General features: G+C 39.2%; 2 protein-coding genes across 3 annotated transcripts in view; one reads left to right on the plus strand and one right to left on the minus strand.

Moving 5' to 3' along the window:
- Nucleotides 1-14,296, plus strand: part of degs1 (delta(4)-desaturase, sphingolipid 1) — a 29,708-nt gene extending 15,412 nt beyond the window's left edge. Inside the window, exon 3 of the mRNA XM_051651169.1 lies at nucleotides 12,909-14,296. Within this exon, the coding sequence (XP_051507129.1) occupies nucleotides 12,909-13,055 (147 nt within the window). The 3' untranslated portion in view covers nucleotides 13,056-14,296. The remainder of the gene's footprint in view (nucleotides 1-12,908) is intronic.
- Nucleotides 14,297-14,453: 157 nt separating this feature from the next.
- The window catches only part of nvl (nuclear VCP like), a 48,610-nt gene continuing 44,153 nt past the window's right edge, over nucleotides 14,454-18,910 (minus strand). For both annotated transcript variants that reach the window (XM_051651142.1, XM_051651141.1), the window contains exon 23: nucleotides 14,454-14,556. In XM_051651142.1, the coding sequence (XP_051507102.1) occupies nucleotides 14,512-14,556 (45 nt within the window). In that variant the 3' untranslated portion in view covers nucleotides 14,454-14,511. The remainder of the gene's footprint in view (nucleotides 14,557-18,910) is intronic.

The following is an 18,910-nucleotide window of genomic DNA, read 5'->3' on the forward strand; positions in this document are numbered from 1 at the left end:
CTCTGACACACTGGTGTCAGGAGCACAACCTCTCCCTCAACATCAGTAAGACAATGGAGCAGAGAACACAGTCCCATCACCATCAATGGAGCACCAGTGGAGAGAGTCAGCAGCTTCAAGTTCCTGGGTGTCCACATCACTGAGGAACTCACATGGTCCATCCACACTGAAGTCGTTGTGAAGAAGGCTCATCAGCGCCTCTTCTTCCTGAGACGGCTGAGGAAGTTTGAAATGAACCGCCACATCCTCACACGGTTCTACACCTGCACTGTAGAGAGCATCCTGACTGGCTGCATCTCCGCCTGGTACGGCAATAGCACCGCCCACAACCGCAAAGCACTGCAAAGGGTGGTGCGAACTGCCAGACACATCATCGGAGGTGAGCTTCCCTCCCTCCAGGAAATATATACAAGGCGGTGTATGAAAAAAGCTCGGAGGATCATCAGAGACTCCAGCCACCCGAGCCATGGGCTGTTCTCACTGCTACCATCAGGTAGGCGGTATCGCAGCATCAGGACCCGCACCAGCCGACTTCATGATAGCTTCTTCCCCCAAGCAATCAGACTTATGAACTCTTGATCTCCCACGATCAAATACATCAGCACTGCACTTTATTACCCTTACTCTTATATCTCACACCGGACTGTCATAAATTATATTATTATTATATTATATTCTCTCTTAACAACTGACTATCAACCGACAGCTGAATGTCAATACAGTACAATACTGTACATTATATACTATATATACTTTTTTATATATTTTTTTTATTTTTTATTTTTATTGAATAATGTGTATCTATATAGTGCGTATTGTATACTGTACAGTGTATGTTATTATTTGTATATTGTTGAGTGTAATTATGTGTATATCAGATGTTTAAATTGTGTTGTGTTAATTTGATGTTATTGTAAATTGGTACTGTCTCATCACTGTCACGGCTGCTATGTTGATCGGAACTGCACCCAAGAATTTCACACACCATTGCACTTGTGTATATGGCTGTGTGACAATAAAGTGATTTGATTTGATTTGATTTGACCACATGATATTGATGAAACGCCTAATGTTATCAGAAGAGCTGCGGCCCCGAATAAACCCCACCTGATCTATATGTATAAGAGATGTCATAACTTTACTTAATCGGTTAGCCAAATTTTTTGACAATTTTTACATCTAGCTGGATCAGGGAAATTGGACGGGAACTCTTACACTCGCTTGGATTTTTGTCCTTTTTAAGAATCAGACTGAGCCGGGATTTTGTCATGGTTGGCGGAAGCTTTCCATTCATTTCTTTTTTTCTTCTTTTTTTTTTTATTTTTTCCCCTTTTTCTCCCAATTTGGAATGCCCAATTCCCAATGTGCTTTTAAGTCCTCGTGGTCACGTAGTGATTCACCTCAATCAGGGTGGCAGAGGACGAATCCCAGCTGCCTCCTCATCTGAGACCGTCAACCCGTGCATCTTATCACGTGGCTTGTTGAGCGCGTTCCACGGAAACATAGCGCGTGTGGAGGCTTCACGCCATCCACCACGGCATCCACGCTGAACTCACCACGTGCCCCACCGAGAACGAACCACATTGTAGTGACCACGAGGAGGTTACCCCATGTGACTCTACCCTCCCTAGCAACCGGGCCAATTTGGTTGCTTAGGAGACCTGGCTGGAGTCACTCAGCACACCTTGGGATTCGAACTAACGAACTCCAGGGATGGTAGCCAGCGTCTTTACCACTGATCTACCCAGGCCCCAAAGCTTTCCATTCTTTAATTATTCCGTATAAACTTCTAACAAAAGTGGAGCCAGTTCTGTAGCATAAGATCTAAAAAAATTCAGCGGCAAAGCCAATTACCTCGCCAAGCTCCTCCAAGATTATCTTAGAATCAAGAGACTTTTTTTGCTCAGCCGTCAGTTTAGGGAGTTCTAATGGTTCCACAAAATTTCTAATATCTTTATCAGTAGACGAAGTCGTGGAGCTATAGAAGATCAAGATAGAACTGTTTCAAAGCATTGTTAATATCAATGGCCGAGGTAAATATTTCACCAGCAGATTTCACTGAGGGAATGGTTGAAAAAGACTCTCTCTGCTTTATATATCTAGCCAGAAGATTTCCTGCCTTGTCCTCCGACTCAAAGTATGACTGTCTTGCACTGAATAGCCAAAACTCAACCTTCCGTGACAAAATAATGTTATATCTGTATTTCAATCGGGTCAATTCTCTGAGGCCATCAGATGACATTCGGTGCTTTAGCTCTGCCTCTGCATTTTTAATATTCCCTTCCAACTCCACGAGTTCTCGTGCTTTGGATTTTTTGATGAATGAGGCATACAGTATGATCTGACCACTTTAAGTGCCTCCCAAACCATGCCCACAGAGGATACTGAGGACCAGTTGATCTCCATATAAACATTGATTTCAGCCTTTAACATTTGTTGAAATTCAGGATTTTGCAAAAGGGATACATTAAAGCGGCAACTATATGATTTCTTTTTCTCAGTATGTGGCAACACCTCTAAACTCACCAGTGCATGATCTGAGACTAAGATGTTTCCAATTGAGCAATCCACAACAGATGAAATGAGGGACTTTGAAATCAAAAAAATCTATTCTAGAATAAATCTTATGTACTGATGAAAAAAACAATTTATAGTCCCTACCAGATGTGTTCAAAAGTCTCCAAATATCTGTAAGACCAAGATTTTTACACATCCTGTGAAGCGTCAGTGTTGCTCTAGGGGGCTTACACACTTTTGCTTCATGATCAAGGACTGAGTCCATCAAAAGATTAAAGTCTCCTCCCAATATTATATCATGAGGGGTGCCAGTGGCTTGCAACATCTCTTCAAGATCTATAAAACTGCCCTGATCAATATTAGCCAAAATCAACCTTTGCCCCTGAATTTCTGTTAAAACAATAATGACTCTTCCTAATTTATCTTTAATCTGTTTGAGACATCTGAATTGAAGATGTTTACTTATCAGTGTAATGACTCCCCTGCTCTTATTTAAGCCAGCACTAAAGAAAAAATGTCCATCCCAATTTTTTCAGCTTCATGCGGGGAAAGATGCGTTTCTTGAAGAAACACTATATCATATTTCTTACGTTTAAGAAAATAAATAACATTCCTTTTTTATGGGGTGCCCAACCCATTCACATTCCACGTGGACAGAGACAATCTGCTCATATTAACATTTGACATTTTGACATACGAGTTAAAAATAGATTGTGTGTTAAAAATTAAATTATAAAGACCACATTCCAACATTGGTGCAACAATCAACTCCCGAACATCCCCCAGAACAAAAAAGAGAAAAAAAAAAGAAAAAAGAAAAAGTGCGCATTAACCCCGCGCACAGCAGCGCCAACCAGCGTCCATCTCTCTAAACTCCAACAGTCCATGTACGCCTACGAGAGTCCCTGACAAATTTGCCGTCAGATTGCTCAAGTCTGTTGTTTCTATACAAATTTTTTGAGACAGAATTACACAACAGAAAATAATCTATAAAACAAACTTCAGCCAATAGGCGGAATAAGCTCAAAGAACATGTAGATTCAGCCACATAACTGTCCTGAAGGGTGTTCCTCCACAAAACAAGCTCCAGCCTCTAGTGGAACCAGCACAAAAAAATTAAGAAAAAATAAAGCCGTTCAGTTTCCTCGGGCAGTCAAACAAATGTTCAGTGAGCCGGCCCATTCGGCTGTTACATGAGTGTAACAAATGCTCTAATCACTCTAATGATTTGCAAGAAATATTCCACAAAACAAACTCCATCCAATAGGAGGCATAAGCACAAATAACGTGCAGATTCCTCCACAAACTGTCCCGAAGGAGTGTTATACCACAAAACAAACTTCAGCCACTAGGCGGAACCAAAACAGAAAGAAGGTGCTCAGTTTCCTCGGACAGTCAAGTGAATGTTCAGTGAGTCAACCCACTCGGCTGCATCGAGAGCATCACACAATGACTTACTCATTCCATTGACTTTATGAAGACATCGCTTGCTGTGGGCATGTAAATATTTTGTGGCCATCCTTAGTATCTATTCTCAATTTGGCTGGGAACATCAGTGCAAAAGCGATCTTCCATTGATGTAAGAGTTTCTTGCATTCCTTGAATTGATCACATTTCTCTCTTGTTGAATTCGCAAAGTCTGGGGAAAAGAAAATGCTGTGGTTCGAGGGAGTCACGTAACGCCATTCAAGGAGTGGATGTGTAGGCGATGAGCTCAGCGCACTTTGCTAGTTTTTAGTTATTTTTGTGTTATAATCCGATGAGATGTGATACACCCTGCTACATATTTGCTCTTTGAAGTCAATATGTTAAAAAATTCAAAATCCTCGGGCTCTGGAGATATTAAAAGACACTTATGTGCTCAAGCTGAAACCTCTGACTGGCCTGCGGACCAGGGACTCGATTTGAATGGTGCAGGCGGGGAAATCCAGTGTCAACTGTCCAACATGTTTGTGATGTTGACAAAAGTTGTTGCTGATTTAGAAGATCTCGCTGTAATACGGCGATCGGTTACGGCGATGGAAACAAAATTCTCTGAGTTGGTTACAAGAGTGGAAGATGTTGAGAAGCGGATAGATTATATGGAGTCATCGGAGAGGGAATTATCAGATAATCCGCTGGTGACCAAAGTTGATTTGGAACATGTTCTTGATTCCTGAGCATGATGAGGGCAGAGATATGGTGAAATTCCTAGACGAGCTCTTCCTGAGTCTGCTTGACATAACAGGCCATAAATTGGAAATCGAGCGAGCTCACAGGGTTCCAACTCGTAGATCGGCTGAGGGAGACAGGCCCCGATCAATCCTGGCCAAATTCCTGAGATCATCAGATAAAGATCTTGTGTTACGCGAGGAGCAAAGGAAAGCTTTCTTGGAAGAATCACAACATTTTCTTGTTCCCAGACTTTTCGAATTCGACAAGAGAGAAACGTGATCGATTTAAGGAATGCAAGAAACTTTTACACTGATGTTCCCAGCCAAACTGTGTATAAATACTAAGGATGGCCGCAAAGTATTTTTATGCCCTAAGCAAGCACTGTCCTTCATAAAAACATTGGAGTGAGTAAGCCATTTGGTGTTTCTCATGTGATTGGATTGACTCGCTGTACTTACTCTTGGCTGTCTGAGGAAACTGGGCGGCATTTTTGTTTCTTTTTGTGTTGGTTCCGCCTAGCGGCTGGAGTTTGTTTTGTGGAGAAACATACCTTCGGGACAGCTGTGGATGAATCTGCTTGTTCTTTGTGCTTATGCCTTCTATTGGCTGGCATTTGTTTTACAAAGTATTTTCTGTTATGGAGTTTTGCCTCACAGAATTTGTATAGAAGCACTATACAATCTGACGGCAAAGTTGTCGCGGGGGTTCTCGTAGGCGTGCATGGACTCTTTGAGTTTAGAGGGATCGACTCCAGTTAGCGCTGTCGTGCGCGGGGTTAATGCGCGCGTTTTTCGTTTTTCTGTTTGTTTTTTTTTTCAGTTGTTTTATTGTTGCATTAATGTTGAAATGTGGTCTTTATAATTTTGTTTTTGACACACAATTTATTTTTTCTATTATATCAAAATGTCAAATGTTAATATGAGTGGATTGTCTCTTTCCACATGGAATGTGAATGGGTTAGGGCACCCCATAGAAAGAAGGAAGGTTATTTATTTTCTTAAACATAAGAGATATGATATAGTGTTTCTTCAAGAAACTCATCTTTCCCCGCGATGCCAATCAGAGGATGGGGACATAGCCCACGTTTTTTGGTATTGTACTAAGATTCAAGAGTTTTGGTCGAGGGTTCAGAGTTATGTCTGTGAGATCCTGAGCACTCAGATTTCATTCTGCCCCAGACTTTGTATTTTGGGTGATGGGGCGGGGGTTAACGTAGGGAATACACACATTAAAAACTGGGTCCTTACCAGTGTGATGATCGCCAGGAAAGTGATCCTCCAAACACCCACCCACCCACCTACCCAACACACATCCCAGTGGTCAGACATCGGGGAGGGAAGGGAGGGGAGCATATTTTGATGAAAGTTGATTCCGTGTTTTCATGTGCTGTTTGTGTTGATTTGACTTTGGAATCAATAAAAACTCTTAATGCTGTGGTTCTTCCAAGAGAGCTTTCCTTTACTCCTCGCCTCGCATAACACGAGATCTTTATCAGATGATCTCAGAAATTTGGCCAAAATTTATCGGGGCCTGTCTCCCTCTGCGGCTCTCCGAGCCGGAACTCTGTGAGCTCGCTCGATTTCCAGCTTATGGCCTGTTATGTCTAACAGACTCTGTGAGATCTCATCTAGGAATTTCACCATATCTCGGCCTTCTTAATCCTCAGGAATTCCAACAATTCGGACGTTGTTTCGCCAGTTACGATTCTCAAGGTCTTCCAACTTTTCCCAGACGCGCTCCAACCTTGGTCGCTAGCGGGTTAGCAGCTAATTCCCTCTCCAATGACTCCAGATAATCGATCCGTTCCTCAACATCCGCCACTCTCTGTAACCAACTCAGTGAATTTCGTCTCCATGGCAGTGACCGATCGACGTATTACAGCAAGATCCTCCAAGTCATCAACGACCTTCGTCAGCATTGCTGAATCGTTGAATCTCTTTCACCTCAATGGACAAATTGAGTCCTGGGCTTTCGGCCTGCTGCTCAGGGGCTTCAGCTTGAGCACGTAAGTGTCTTTTAATGTCTCCAGAGCCTGAGGATTTTGAATTCTTTGACATTTTGTCTTCATAGAACAGTTACGGAACAGGGAGTATTGAATCTCACCGGTTTATGACACAAAAAGTATTAAAACTAGCAAAGTGCGCAGAGCTCGCCATTCACGCGTCTGAGCCTCGCATGGTGCCTCGTGACTCCCGGCATAGATTAATTTATTAATTTATTTAAATAGTAACTAAATACTATTAAATGATTAACAATGCTTTAAACAAACAAACAAACAAAACAAAAAAATCTAATCAGTTGAAATTTTTAATAGTATTCAGTGTGTTTTGAAAGAGAACCAATATATTTTTTCAAGTGCTTTTAAGAGTTTTTTTTATGAGGTTTTAAAGAAAGAAACTGAACATTTGTGATACTCTTCTAAACTATAGAACCGTTTATTTAATCTTGTGGATATTGCATGTTTTGTTCACAGCTCATACTGAATGTAAAAGGCCAGTTTATGTAATGTGACTCATTCAGATTTTTGAAAACAGCTGATAAATAAAAAGCTGAAAAGGAAAAAATAGAGTAAAAAATTTGTTTTGAAGAAACTGGAAAAAAAAGAAATTGGAGGACAAGATGCACGATGCATCAAGAATTGTTTTATAATCGAATTGTCACCCTTTGAATCATAAACAAATCGTGAGGCCAGTGAAGATTCACAGCTCTAGTGACCAATGAGCATGTTAAAACAAACTTAAATATTTTCACTGCACAAAATGAATGAACATGCAATACACAAAAATATACAATAGGATATTAAGAAGAATTGTTTGTGGATCAATCAATGCCTACGTTTTCACATATTTTGCTTGTTAAATAGCTAATAGATATAGCCATCTAGCTAGCATCTGAAAGACCCTGTATGCCATTATAATTTACATGTGTACATGTGACCGTGATGTGTGATTGTCTGGAATGCATTGTGGTGGGAAGTGGGATATTGCAACTCAGGTATTCCCACCTCCTACTTCGTCTGAAGCATGTCATATGCTCCATGTAACATTGTGTTTGGGCTCATTGTAATCGGGACCAGCTGCTATAATTAACGTGATATGTCACAAAAATTGTCTAAGTTATCTACAGATGAGTTTTTGTTGCATATTTCTTCATGACACATACAGAATATGGAAGATGGCAAAAAATTACTTTGAGCAGATGATCCCAATTAAAATGAGCCCAAACACAACATAAGTGCATAGATCTTGAAATTATCCTCACAGAGCGATATGACATGGTGAAAATTGGCTAGAAATCTGATGCTTGGAAGTGCCTTAGAAGGAAAGAAGCCCTACGCAGTCTGGCAGTTCCACTATTGGCAGGATAATAATTTATTTTTCCCAGTTTTCAGCTAATAATATAATGGCCACCAAAATATGCATCTGTAGTTTCTCTGCATTTATTTACACTAAATCACATGATTAAAAGTAAGCCAAAAGGGTGTCTAAAATGTGTGAAATTCATAAGTAAAAAGTTTTTTTTATTTTTTTATTAAAACACTTGAGATCAACATCTTTCTCTTACACCAGTTTCTGTAACCTTAAAGTCTTAAAGAACATTCACTAGAAAACCTGCAGTTGTTTTTGCAACCATTTGCAGTTTCATTTGAATATGGCAAAAACAAAGAAAACAGCCTTGAGGTGAACCAAAAAAACAAAACAGAGATGTAGCAGCATGTACACGAATAGTCCATTTGGTAGTTAAATAAGCTAGAGAAGCACTGAAAGGCCAATGGCGGGTTTTCATTGTCTTGTTCAATAAAAAGAGTACTTCAAAGTGACACTAGAGCTGGGCGATATATCGAATATTAACTATATAATCGAGTAGGGGTGGGCGATATGACCAAAATCATATATAAAGATATTACTAGTTTATATCATGATAACGATATATAGTATTTCACAATATAGTAAAAAAAATAATTAAATTGTGGTTTATATTTTAAGTACATATATTGTAATGCCTATTTTTGAAAAATCCGGTAATTGAATTAAATACTGTATAAATGAAAACTACTTACTCTTATATAATTTTCTCTTTATTTGGAACTTGACAAACAGAGAGTAAAAAAACAGGTGGTGTTCAAAAAGTGGTAATCAAACTGTAGGGCTTTACTGGTTGTTTAGATCAGTGTTACTATCAGAAATAATTAATAATTATTTCTTTACTTATTAATTAATATTTAAATTAATTAATTGAATCTAACTCATTAAAACCTCATATGGGGCTCCAGTAAATGTAGTGCGCTACGTTTAGGAGCAAGTTTGGTTATTAGCAATAATTAATAATTATCAAAGATAATTATTAATTATTAAAATCAATAGAACATTGATGAGAATCAATGTTAGCTTTTTTAAATCCTTTAAATCAACAAATATCAAAGATAATCACTAATCATTAACATCGATGAAACATTAATTAAAATTAACACTAGCTTATTGATCATTCAAATTCGATCATCAAAGATAATTATCAATTATCAAAAATCAATAGAATATTAATAAGGATTAACATTGACGGGGCACCACCCTGGAATCAGGGACTAATAACCAGATAGTATAACAGTCTCAATATTAGATTGTTTTCTTAGGAAAATCGACATCCGAAGAATATCGATTTTCGGGAAAAAAACAATGAATGAAGGTTTGAATCCGAGCACTGACATCCCGTCAGCATGACACAGGCGTATGCAAAACAAACCAAAACACTTCTCTTTGTAATATAACAAAGTTTATTTATGCTGTAATATCAATTTATAATTAATACAATGCAGTCAATAAACTTCCGACTTACAACTACAAACTAAACAGTGATATGATTCGATATGGAAATCAAAATAATCCTATAACACATGAGGGTGTGGGTGTGGGTGTGGGTGTGTGTGTGTGGTTAGTAGGAGAGAGAGAGAGAGAGAATAAAGTGACGGCCCTAAAGCCGATTTCGCGATCGTGGGAGAGAAAGCAGCTGTTAGTTCATCGCTCAGAGGTCGTAAAACAGTCCCACGTTCTTTGACTCTTTAATGGATGAACTCAGTTGCTGTCTCACCCGCGATGGCGAAATTGCACAACAGTCCAATTTGGTTGGACCACAATACAGCAAAACATATTTGTGATAATTAATACCCTGAGTATTAATAATGAGCGGACATGGCGGTCCGTAAACTGTACAAGCAAAAACCTTGAAACACAAGAATAACACACTATAATATTCTATCTCTGCCCAGACGTAAACCTCTTACTTGAATCGCATGAGGATGCAGAATGTGTGTTCATCCGTCCTTTAATTCCGACCCGGTTCCTTGAGGCTCGGGTGATGACGGGAGGCCGTTTCCTCGCTCTGTCGGCGGGCGTACGGCTGACTGTTTCTCGGTGGGCTGGCGGAGAAATCAGAAATGTCGACTTGATTGAAGATGGAAGAGAAATCTTTCATCTCTTCACTTCTGCAGGCAAACGGATGAAGATGCGGATTGCTTGGCAGTCTCCTTCGGATCCGTTAGAGTGTTCGGTGGAACACAGAGTAATCTCAACTCGTCCAGCGAGATGGAGGTTGTATGGCCAGTTTCAAGTTGGACGTTACTTCCTTGTGCCACGAGGTTGCACCTGAGAGCAGCGATGAGCTATGTCTGTACTCTGTGAACAAAGTTGCAGGAAGCAAATCCCGGAAGCAATTCAGAGGTATTTCTACTCCTGATGATGTCATGGTTTGAGGGACGTTCTGTTGTGTGCCTCATCCAATAGGAGTTGAGAGTTCGATCCTTTAGTGAGCAAGGCTTCATGGGATTTGTAGTCTGTTTTGGACTCCCTTTGTTTGATTTTGGCACAATTTTTATCAGTAAGATTTACGACCTGGTATGCGGGGGCTTGAGTTTTTACGACTGTGTTAGGCCTGCCTTTGTCTTCTATCTGAATACATGAGGCCCAACAAAACTTACCACAATGTTAAATATCACATTTCAGTCTGATGTTGTTGAGTAGTATTATTATTATTATAAAACACTTAATTAGGCTCTTAATGGTTTAAGTCATCTCTGTGTAGACAATATTTGAATACCTGAATCCAAAGCTGGTTTGTTTTCTAATACCTAACATAATTCAAACTGAATTTTATTAAGGATGATGAGGTGTAGTTTGAAAAATCTGCATGACAGATGACATAATTGTTGGTGCATGACACATTGTTTTAGCTGTTTTCCTCATCAGTGTTGGTTAGAGTGTCAGGCTCTCTCGCCGTTTGAGATGTTTGACTTCCTCCATAGCGCTTTAAGGTAATTAAAACTCAAAACTCAGTAGAATTCAAATGGGATATGCAAGTTCTGGATGCATGCTGGACTCGCGCGCACTTTCATGCTTAAGAGATAGCGTGTGCGAAAATCACGTGAAACACAGATGAGATTAATGTCATTGAATTTGCCTGAAATTTAGCTTGGGCGGCCACGGAAAATGGTCAGTACCTGAAAAACCCTGTTTCTTCAATTCTCTCAGTCTCATATAAAGCCACTCCGCCTTCCTCGTCCATTTCTCCGACAGAATGTATAGCACTTGTTAAGTGAATAGAATGAAGTGCACTTTTCTTGCACGCGGTGACGCTTTTGTGTAAACACGATACAGACGATAATCCAAAATATACTGTATACCGGTTGCCAAATTTCTACCGGTTTATCATGTCTTCCGGTATATCGCCCACCCCTATAATCGAGATAATTTTGCTGACAGTGTAAAATTGACCAATATCGTGAATATCACGATGATTTGAATGTGCTTTCATTTTGCTGAAGAAAGTCACACATCTGGGATGGCATGAGGGTGAGTAAATGGGTGAAAATATTTGGGTGAACTATCCCTTTTAAGATCTGTAAAGTTGTTTATTAAAAAGTGATACAAAGGCAAAGATGTTGCAATATAATTATATTAGTGATATAAAAGATCTCACATAAGATTCAATGCAAAGGCAAAAATGCAGCAGTATGAAACACATTCTGAATGCAGTCCACATAAAAAGGATGAAAGGCAGAGATGTGGCAAAATAATTTACATTTTGAGAAAACCCATTTGAAAAAAGATGTTTCTGTTTTTAAGACATTTAATGCAAATAAAGTACACATCCTCAGTGCTGGTTCAGGATTTCTTCCTCGAGTTCCTTAAGCGTTTAATGCTGGTGGTCAAAATGGCTTTCAGTGCTTTAGCACCACCAAATGTGCTGGTTTTGGTAACTGCAGCGGCTCCTGACGACATGTGATTCAAAGTTCATATTTTATTGGTCGGGGCATTTCATTGCTGGAAGAGGGGAAATAAATCTACAAACTCACTGTTTAAAAAAAAAGAAAAAACTCGCTTTGTTGATGTGCGAATGTTTGCTCCCAGTGAGAATGGCTAATTAGGAATCCATTGTTTCTATTCAAAATCTTCAGCAGCGAAAATTCACATTTGGTGTGAAAGGGACTTAACAGTAGCTCAGCTGTTCTCAAAATAGTGTAGCTTCTCCAGTATGTCATTTTTGTGCTCTCCTTGAATGTCTCTTTCTCAAGTAGCATTTGTTTAGCTTGTTCAGTTGCTTCCTTAAACTGCCATATCTGATTGTATCACAGTGCTCCTTTTCTTCTCATGTTAATCTTGCTGAAATTTCAATAGGAGTTAATTTATGAAAAAAGGATTCTTTTTTATAATTACTTTTTGTATACTAAAATCACCAGCAATAAGGGATTTATCAACTAAAGTAAACTTAAAATTATGTTTGAAAGAATCAAACAGAGAATGAAGTATCATTAAGAAATCAAATTAACTAGCTAATTAAGTTTGGCAAGAACAAACTGACATTTTAGTAAAAACCAAATTGAAATATCTGAATCTGCTGCAGACAAAAAAGCACGTCACACGTAAACAGTGCAGTTAATCTTTCACATCAGAACACACTGCTTACATTTGATATGCAAACAAGCATTATGAGCTTATCGTACATCAGAATCACAGTGGCAAAACAGAAACTTGAAAACGTAAAAACAAAAAATGAAACTGCTGAAAAATTTAAAGACATATTTAGTTTTCAACAGAATAGAGTCTATCTCGTTGCGTGCAGAAATTTAATTTGCCTCCTTTCTCCAATGATTCTGTTGTTAATGTTGGATATAATCATTTGGTAAAGTGAACAAGTACCTTGGGTAGTTTTCTGAAAATGGTTTGTCCCTATTTTTTTCCCTCTAGGTGAAGAAAATAGCAGCAGAATACTACAACGATCTTCCATGCTACACGTCATGGGTGAAGGTTCTGTATGACTTTATCATGGATGATAAACTGAGCCCGTACTCACGTGTGAAGAGAAAACTTACAGGAGACATCAAACAAGAGTAACGCACCTGAACCATCACGAAGCACCAAACCGCAGACTGTTTTAATAATATATCGCTCACCAACTAAAGTGTGAAAGAGATATTAGTGTGATTTTAGTCTTCATTTCAGACTTAGTGACAGAAATGAAATGGCAACATTACTGTTTTAAGCTAGTGTACTTTTTAATTGAATCTTAATTCTAAACCAAAATGCTGACTTGAGAACAAGTCTGGACTGTTTCATCGTGTTCATGTTTTGCATTTGAATGCTAATGTTTCTACAGTGTATGATCATATTTGCCTCATATAAGAGCTTTTAGCATGAAAAATGTAAATGTGAAGATTTGAAAATGGTTTCATTGATGTCACATTCATCATGCAACAATTCACAGACTGTCTCAATCACTAACAGCAGTCAGCACTCCTGTCGTAATGTGTGATTAACACGTGAACAAGAAGCTACTGTTTGTTCATGCTCTGAGAGCTCATAGGAGTATGAAATGGTAAAAGTTTAATTTCCAACATAATATTGTCTTCAATATATCTTGTTTTAAAGACAATGCCTACTTTTAAACTGGTAGATAATGTTAAATACAGGGCTTACTGGTACAATCTGTAATCATATGAAAATGTTACATTGGATTTGGCACAGTGGGTTTGTTCATGCCCCCATTATTTCACCAAGTACCAAAATAAATTCACACACATTGGCTAACAGTTAAGTACAATGTCAACATTTCTACATTTTATATAAGATGTCATTTCTGAACAAAAAATCCTTAATAAATTTGACATCATCTGATTATTACTGTTGTGTATCTCATCTTACACTTGTGATAAATGTAAGAAACTCAAAACCACACTACTACTGTAAATATAAACAAGAGTTCTTTCTGTATCTTCAGTGCACAACACATCAGCCATTTTATGCCAGTCAAGGGACACATTTGAGATATAAGGCAAATAGTAGTTTAGTAGAATAGCAGGCTGTAATTATATACTAGTAACATATACATTATTTTGCAGCAAAAAATACATTAACAAAATCATTGGCTTTTGCTCCGAGTGCGTTATTGGTTGCATGCATTGCTGCAGTCACTGTAAGACTCCTGTTTGATCATCTGCACCTTGAAACACACATAATATGCAGATACTTATAACACTGTGCATGTTGTCAACTTTATTTCTGCAACATCCTTTATATACGCTTTTTTTGCATTGCATATACACTCATTAAATATTTGATCATGTAACAGAAAAAAAGTGTTGGTGTTTATCTCATGAGGTGAAATCTTTCCACATTGCAGGTCAAGTGCACATGAAGATCCAGCAGCACAATGATATTAAGGACCCTTGAAATGTGTGCTTAAAGAAAAAGATGCAACAGTATTTTATCATCAAGAAAACATTTTAACAAAAGTTGGTATTCATTTTCTTTTTATTTCTGCTTGTTGGAATCTCATTAATTAGTGATGTTGTTATCTTGTGAGGGAGTCTTTCAGTTTTTCGTACATCAGTTGGTCCTGCAAGGATGACAAAGGAACCACAAATAAAATATACACACCACAGCTGCATGACTCATGACTTGGGAAAACTCACTGTGGCGTTTATTTGCACTGTAACATGGTGAACTTCCTCAGCTGCGTTAACTGAAAATTTCCCATCATTTATCAGATTTTTAAAACATTGATGGATAATTCCAAATAGTGTCCTTCATTTTGACACATAAAAAAAAAAAAAAAAACATTTAAACCAGGGGTGTCAAACTCAGGGGCCAAACACCTAAGGTGTATAAGCACCTATTGTATCTGCTAATTTTCTTATTATTCTGCTTTTTCCCATAGAACCCTTTGGAGGAAAGTTGTGAAATTTGGCACACTGATAGAAGACACTGAACTACAGTATAACTGACCCAACTTTGGGGTCTTTCAAGTCTTTTTTTTTTTGTTGCCAAAAAAAAAAAAAAAAAAAAAAAAAAAATCACATGCACATAAGTTTTCACAGTCTTTGCCATGACACTCAAAATTGAGCTCAGGTGCATCCTGTTTCCACTGATCATCCTTGAGATGTTTCTACAACTTGATTGGAGTCCACCTGTGGTAAATTCAGTTGATTGGACATGATTTGGAAAGGCACACACCTGTCTATATAAGGTCCCACAGATAACAGTGCATGTCAGAGCACAAACCAAGCCATGAAGTTCAAGGAATTGTCTGTAGACCTCCGAGACAGGATTGTATCGAGGCACAGATCTGGGGAAGGGTACAGAAAAATTTCTGCAGCATTGAAGGTCCCAATGAGCACAGTGGCCTCCATCATCCGTAAATGGAAGAAGTTTGGAACCACCAGGACTCTTCCTAGAGCTGGCCGCCTGGCCAAACTGAGCGATTGGGGGAGAAGGGCCTTAGTCAAGGAGGTGACCAATAACCCGATGGTCACTCTGACAGAGCTCCAGCATTTCTCTGTGGAGAGAGGAGAACCTTCCATAAGAACAACCATCTCTGCAGCACTCCACCAATCAGGCCTGTATGGTAGAGTGGCCAGACGGAAGCCACTCCTCAGTAAAAGGCACATGACAGCCTGCCTAGAGTTTGCCAAAAGGCACCTGAAGGACTCTCAGACCATGAGAAACAAAGATTGAACTCTTTGGCCTGAATGGCAAGCGTCATGTCTGGAGGAAACCAGGCACCGCTCATCACCTGGCCAATACCATCCCTACAGTGAAGCATGGTGGTGGCAGCATCATGCTGTGGGGATGTTTTTCAGCGGCAGGAACTGGGAGACTAGTCAGGATCGAGGGAAAGATGAATGCAGTAATGTACAGAGACATCCTTGATGAAAACCCGCTCCAGAGTGCTCTGGACCTCAGACTGGGGCAAAGGTTCATCTTCCAACAGGACAACGACCCTAAGCGCACAGCCAAGATAACAAAGGAGTGGCTCCGGGACAACTCTGTGAATGTCCTTGAGTGGCCCAGCCAGAGCCCAGACTTGAACCAGATTGAACATCTCTGGAGAGATCTGAAAATGGCTATGCACCGACGCTCCCCATCCAACCTGATGGAGCTTGAGAGGTCCTGCAAAGAAGAACGGGAGAAACTGCACAAAAATAGGTGTGCTAAGCTTGTAGCATCATACTCAAAAAGACTTGAGGCTGTAATTGGTGCCAAAGGTGCTTCAACAAAGTATTGAGCAAAGGCTGTGAATACTTATGTACATGTGATTTTTTTTTCCGTTTTTTATTTTTAATAAATTTGCAAAGATTTCAAACAAACTTCTTTCACATTGTCATTATGGGGTACTGTTTGTAGTATTTTGAGGAAAATAATGAATTTAATCCATTTTGGAATAAGGCTGTAACATAACAAAATGTGGAAAAAGTGAAGCGCTGTGAATACTTTCCGGATGCACTGTATTTCTCAAACTAGAGACTCTGATGTAATTATCCTCTTGTTTAGTTGTACATCTGGCCTTACACATCTCTTTCTGTCCTTGTTAGAGCCAGTTGTCCTTTGTCTTTGAAGACTGTAGTGTATACCTTTGTAAGAAATCGTAAATTTTTTGGCAATTTCAAGCATTGTATAGCCTTCATTCCTCAAAACAATGATTGACTGACGAGTTTCTAGAGAAAGCTGTTTCTTTTTTGCCATTTTTGACCTAATAATGACCTTAAGACAAACCAGTATATTGCATACTGTGGCAACTCAAAAACAAAGACAATGTTAAACTTCATTTAACGAACCAAATAGCTTTCAGCAGTGTGATTTTCTAGTAGCAAATTTGCAATTTAGCATGATTACTCAAGGATAAGTTGTTGAAGTGATGGTTGCTGGAAATGGGGCCTGTCTAGGTTTGATCAAAAATGACTTTTTTCAAATAGTGATGGTGCTGTTTTTTTACATCAGTAATGTCCTGACTATACTTTGTGATCAGTTGAATGCCACTTTGGTAAATTATAGTACCAATTTCCTCCCAAAATGGCAAAATTTGTACATTGTTCCTAACTTTTGGCCGCCAGTGTGTGTGTGTGTGTGTGTGTGTGTGTGTGTGTAATATATATATATATATAAACATATAATAAATAAATACCTTTAAATACAGCATCATGTATTTATCTATTTCAACCTATTCAAGGACCTATTCAAAAGCTAAAGAATAAAAATCTGTTTTCAAAGAAAATGTAAAAATGGCTAATGATGAAGCTGACCTCACATGGAAAGGGAGACTGTTCCAGAGTTTAGGACCTATCACAGAAAAGGCACAATCGCCCTTAGATCTATAGCGACAATGAGGAACCCTCAAAAGAAGTTGATCAGAAGACCAGAGTGCTCTAGTGGGGGAATAAGGGAGGAGAAGGTCACTGATATATTGGGGCGCGAGACCAGATAGTGCCTTGTAGACATAAATCAGAATTTTAAAATCGACCCTAAATTTCACGGGAAGCCAGTGTAGTTGATGCTAATACGGGGGAAATGTGATTCCCTCTTTCTTGACCCTGTTAAGAGCCTGGTTGCCACGTTTTGAACCAGCTGTAGGTGAGATAACGGTTTGTGGGAGACCAATGTACAATGTGTTAAATAGTCTAACCTTGATGAAATTAGTGAGTGAGACAATTTCAAGGTCTTTGCTGGAAAGAAAATGTTTAAATTTAGCTACAGATCTCAGGTGGAAAAAGCTACCCTTGACAACGGCACTGATCTGCTTATTGAAAAGTAATGACGAGTCTAAAATCACTCCAAGACTCCTTACATGATTTTGCGCATCCGACGACAGAGGACCTAACTGTGCAACCAGGCCAGGTAAGGGAGACATGGAAGAACCCTAAGATCAGAAGTTCGGGTTTGCTTTCATTTAATTGTAAAAAACTGTTTGCCAGCCAATGTTTAATATCTTTGAAGCAATTTAGGATGTTATCAAATGAACACTTGTTGTCTAGCCTCGCAGGGAAATAAAATAGAAAATCGTCAGCATAACAGTGATAAGATATGCTGCACTTCTGGAAAATAGAACTCAGAGGAAGCATATACAGGGAAAATAGTAAGGGTCCCAAAATCGATCCTTGAGGGACACCACATGATAATTGAGCTGTCGTAGAAGAAAAATTCCCTAGATTTACAAGAAAACATCCTATCTTTTAGATAGGAGGCAAACCACTGGAGGACCATAACCTGGATGCCAACCATACACTCAAGATGATTGAGAAGATGATTATGGGCGATAGTGTCAAACGCGGCACTGAGGTCGAATAAAACTATGACAACAGGTGAACCTGAATCCATGGAGAGAAAAATATCATTAGTGACCTTCAGCAATGCAGATTCAGTGCTGTGCAAGGGTCTGAAGCAAGACTGATATGTACAGTTGAAGTCAGAAGTTTACATACACTTCCAACCTACAGGTAGAAATGAAAATCAACCAAGCCAGTAGTAAGGACTGTAAAGAGATGGACCAATGAAGCAGAGCGGGAACTACAAGCCTGCTTCGATTGCACGGATTGGAGTGTTTTTGAGGCTGCAGCCACAGACCTGAACGAGCTCACAGATACTGTTACATCATATATCAGTTTCTGTGAGGATATGTGCATTCCTACTAGGACTTATTTAAAGTTCAACAACGACAAACCGTGGTTTACAGCAGAACTCAGGCAGCTTCGTCAGGCCAAAGAGGATGCTTACAGGGATGGGAATAAAGTCTTGTACAATCAGGCCAGGAACACACTGAACAAGGAAATCAGAGTGGCTAAAAGAAGATACTCTGAGAAGCTGAAAAACAAGTTTTCAGCTAACGACCCTGCATCAGTGTGGAGTGGCATGAAACAATGCACAAATTACAGGACTCCTACCCCCAACTCTGTGGTGGACCAACAACTGGCTGATGA

Source organism: Myxocyprinus asiaticus, chromosome 23 (genome assembly GCF_019703515.2).
Source record: "Myxocyprinus asiaticus isolate MX2 ecotype Aquarium Trade chromosome 23, UBuf_Myxa_2, whole genome shotgun sequence".
NCBI lineage: Eukaryota > Metazoa > Chordata > Actinopteri > Cypriniformes > Catostomidae > Myxocyprinus > Myxocyprinus asiaticus.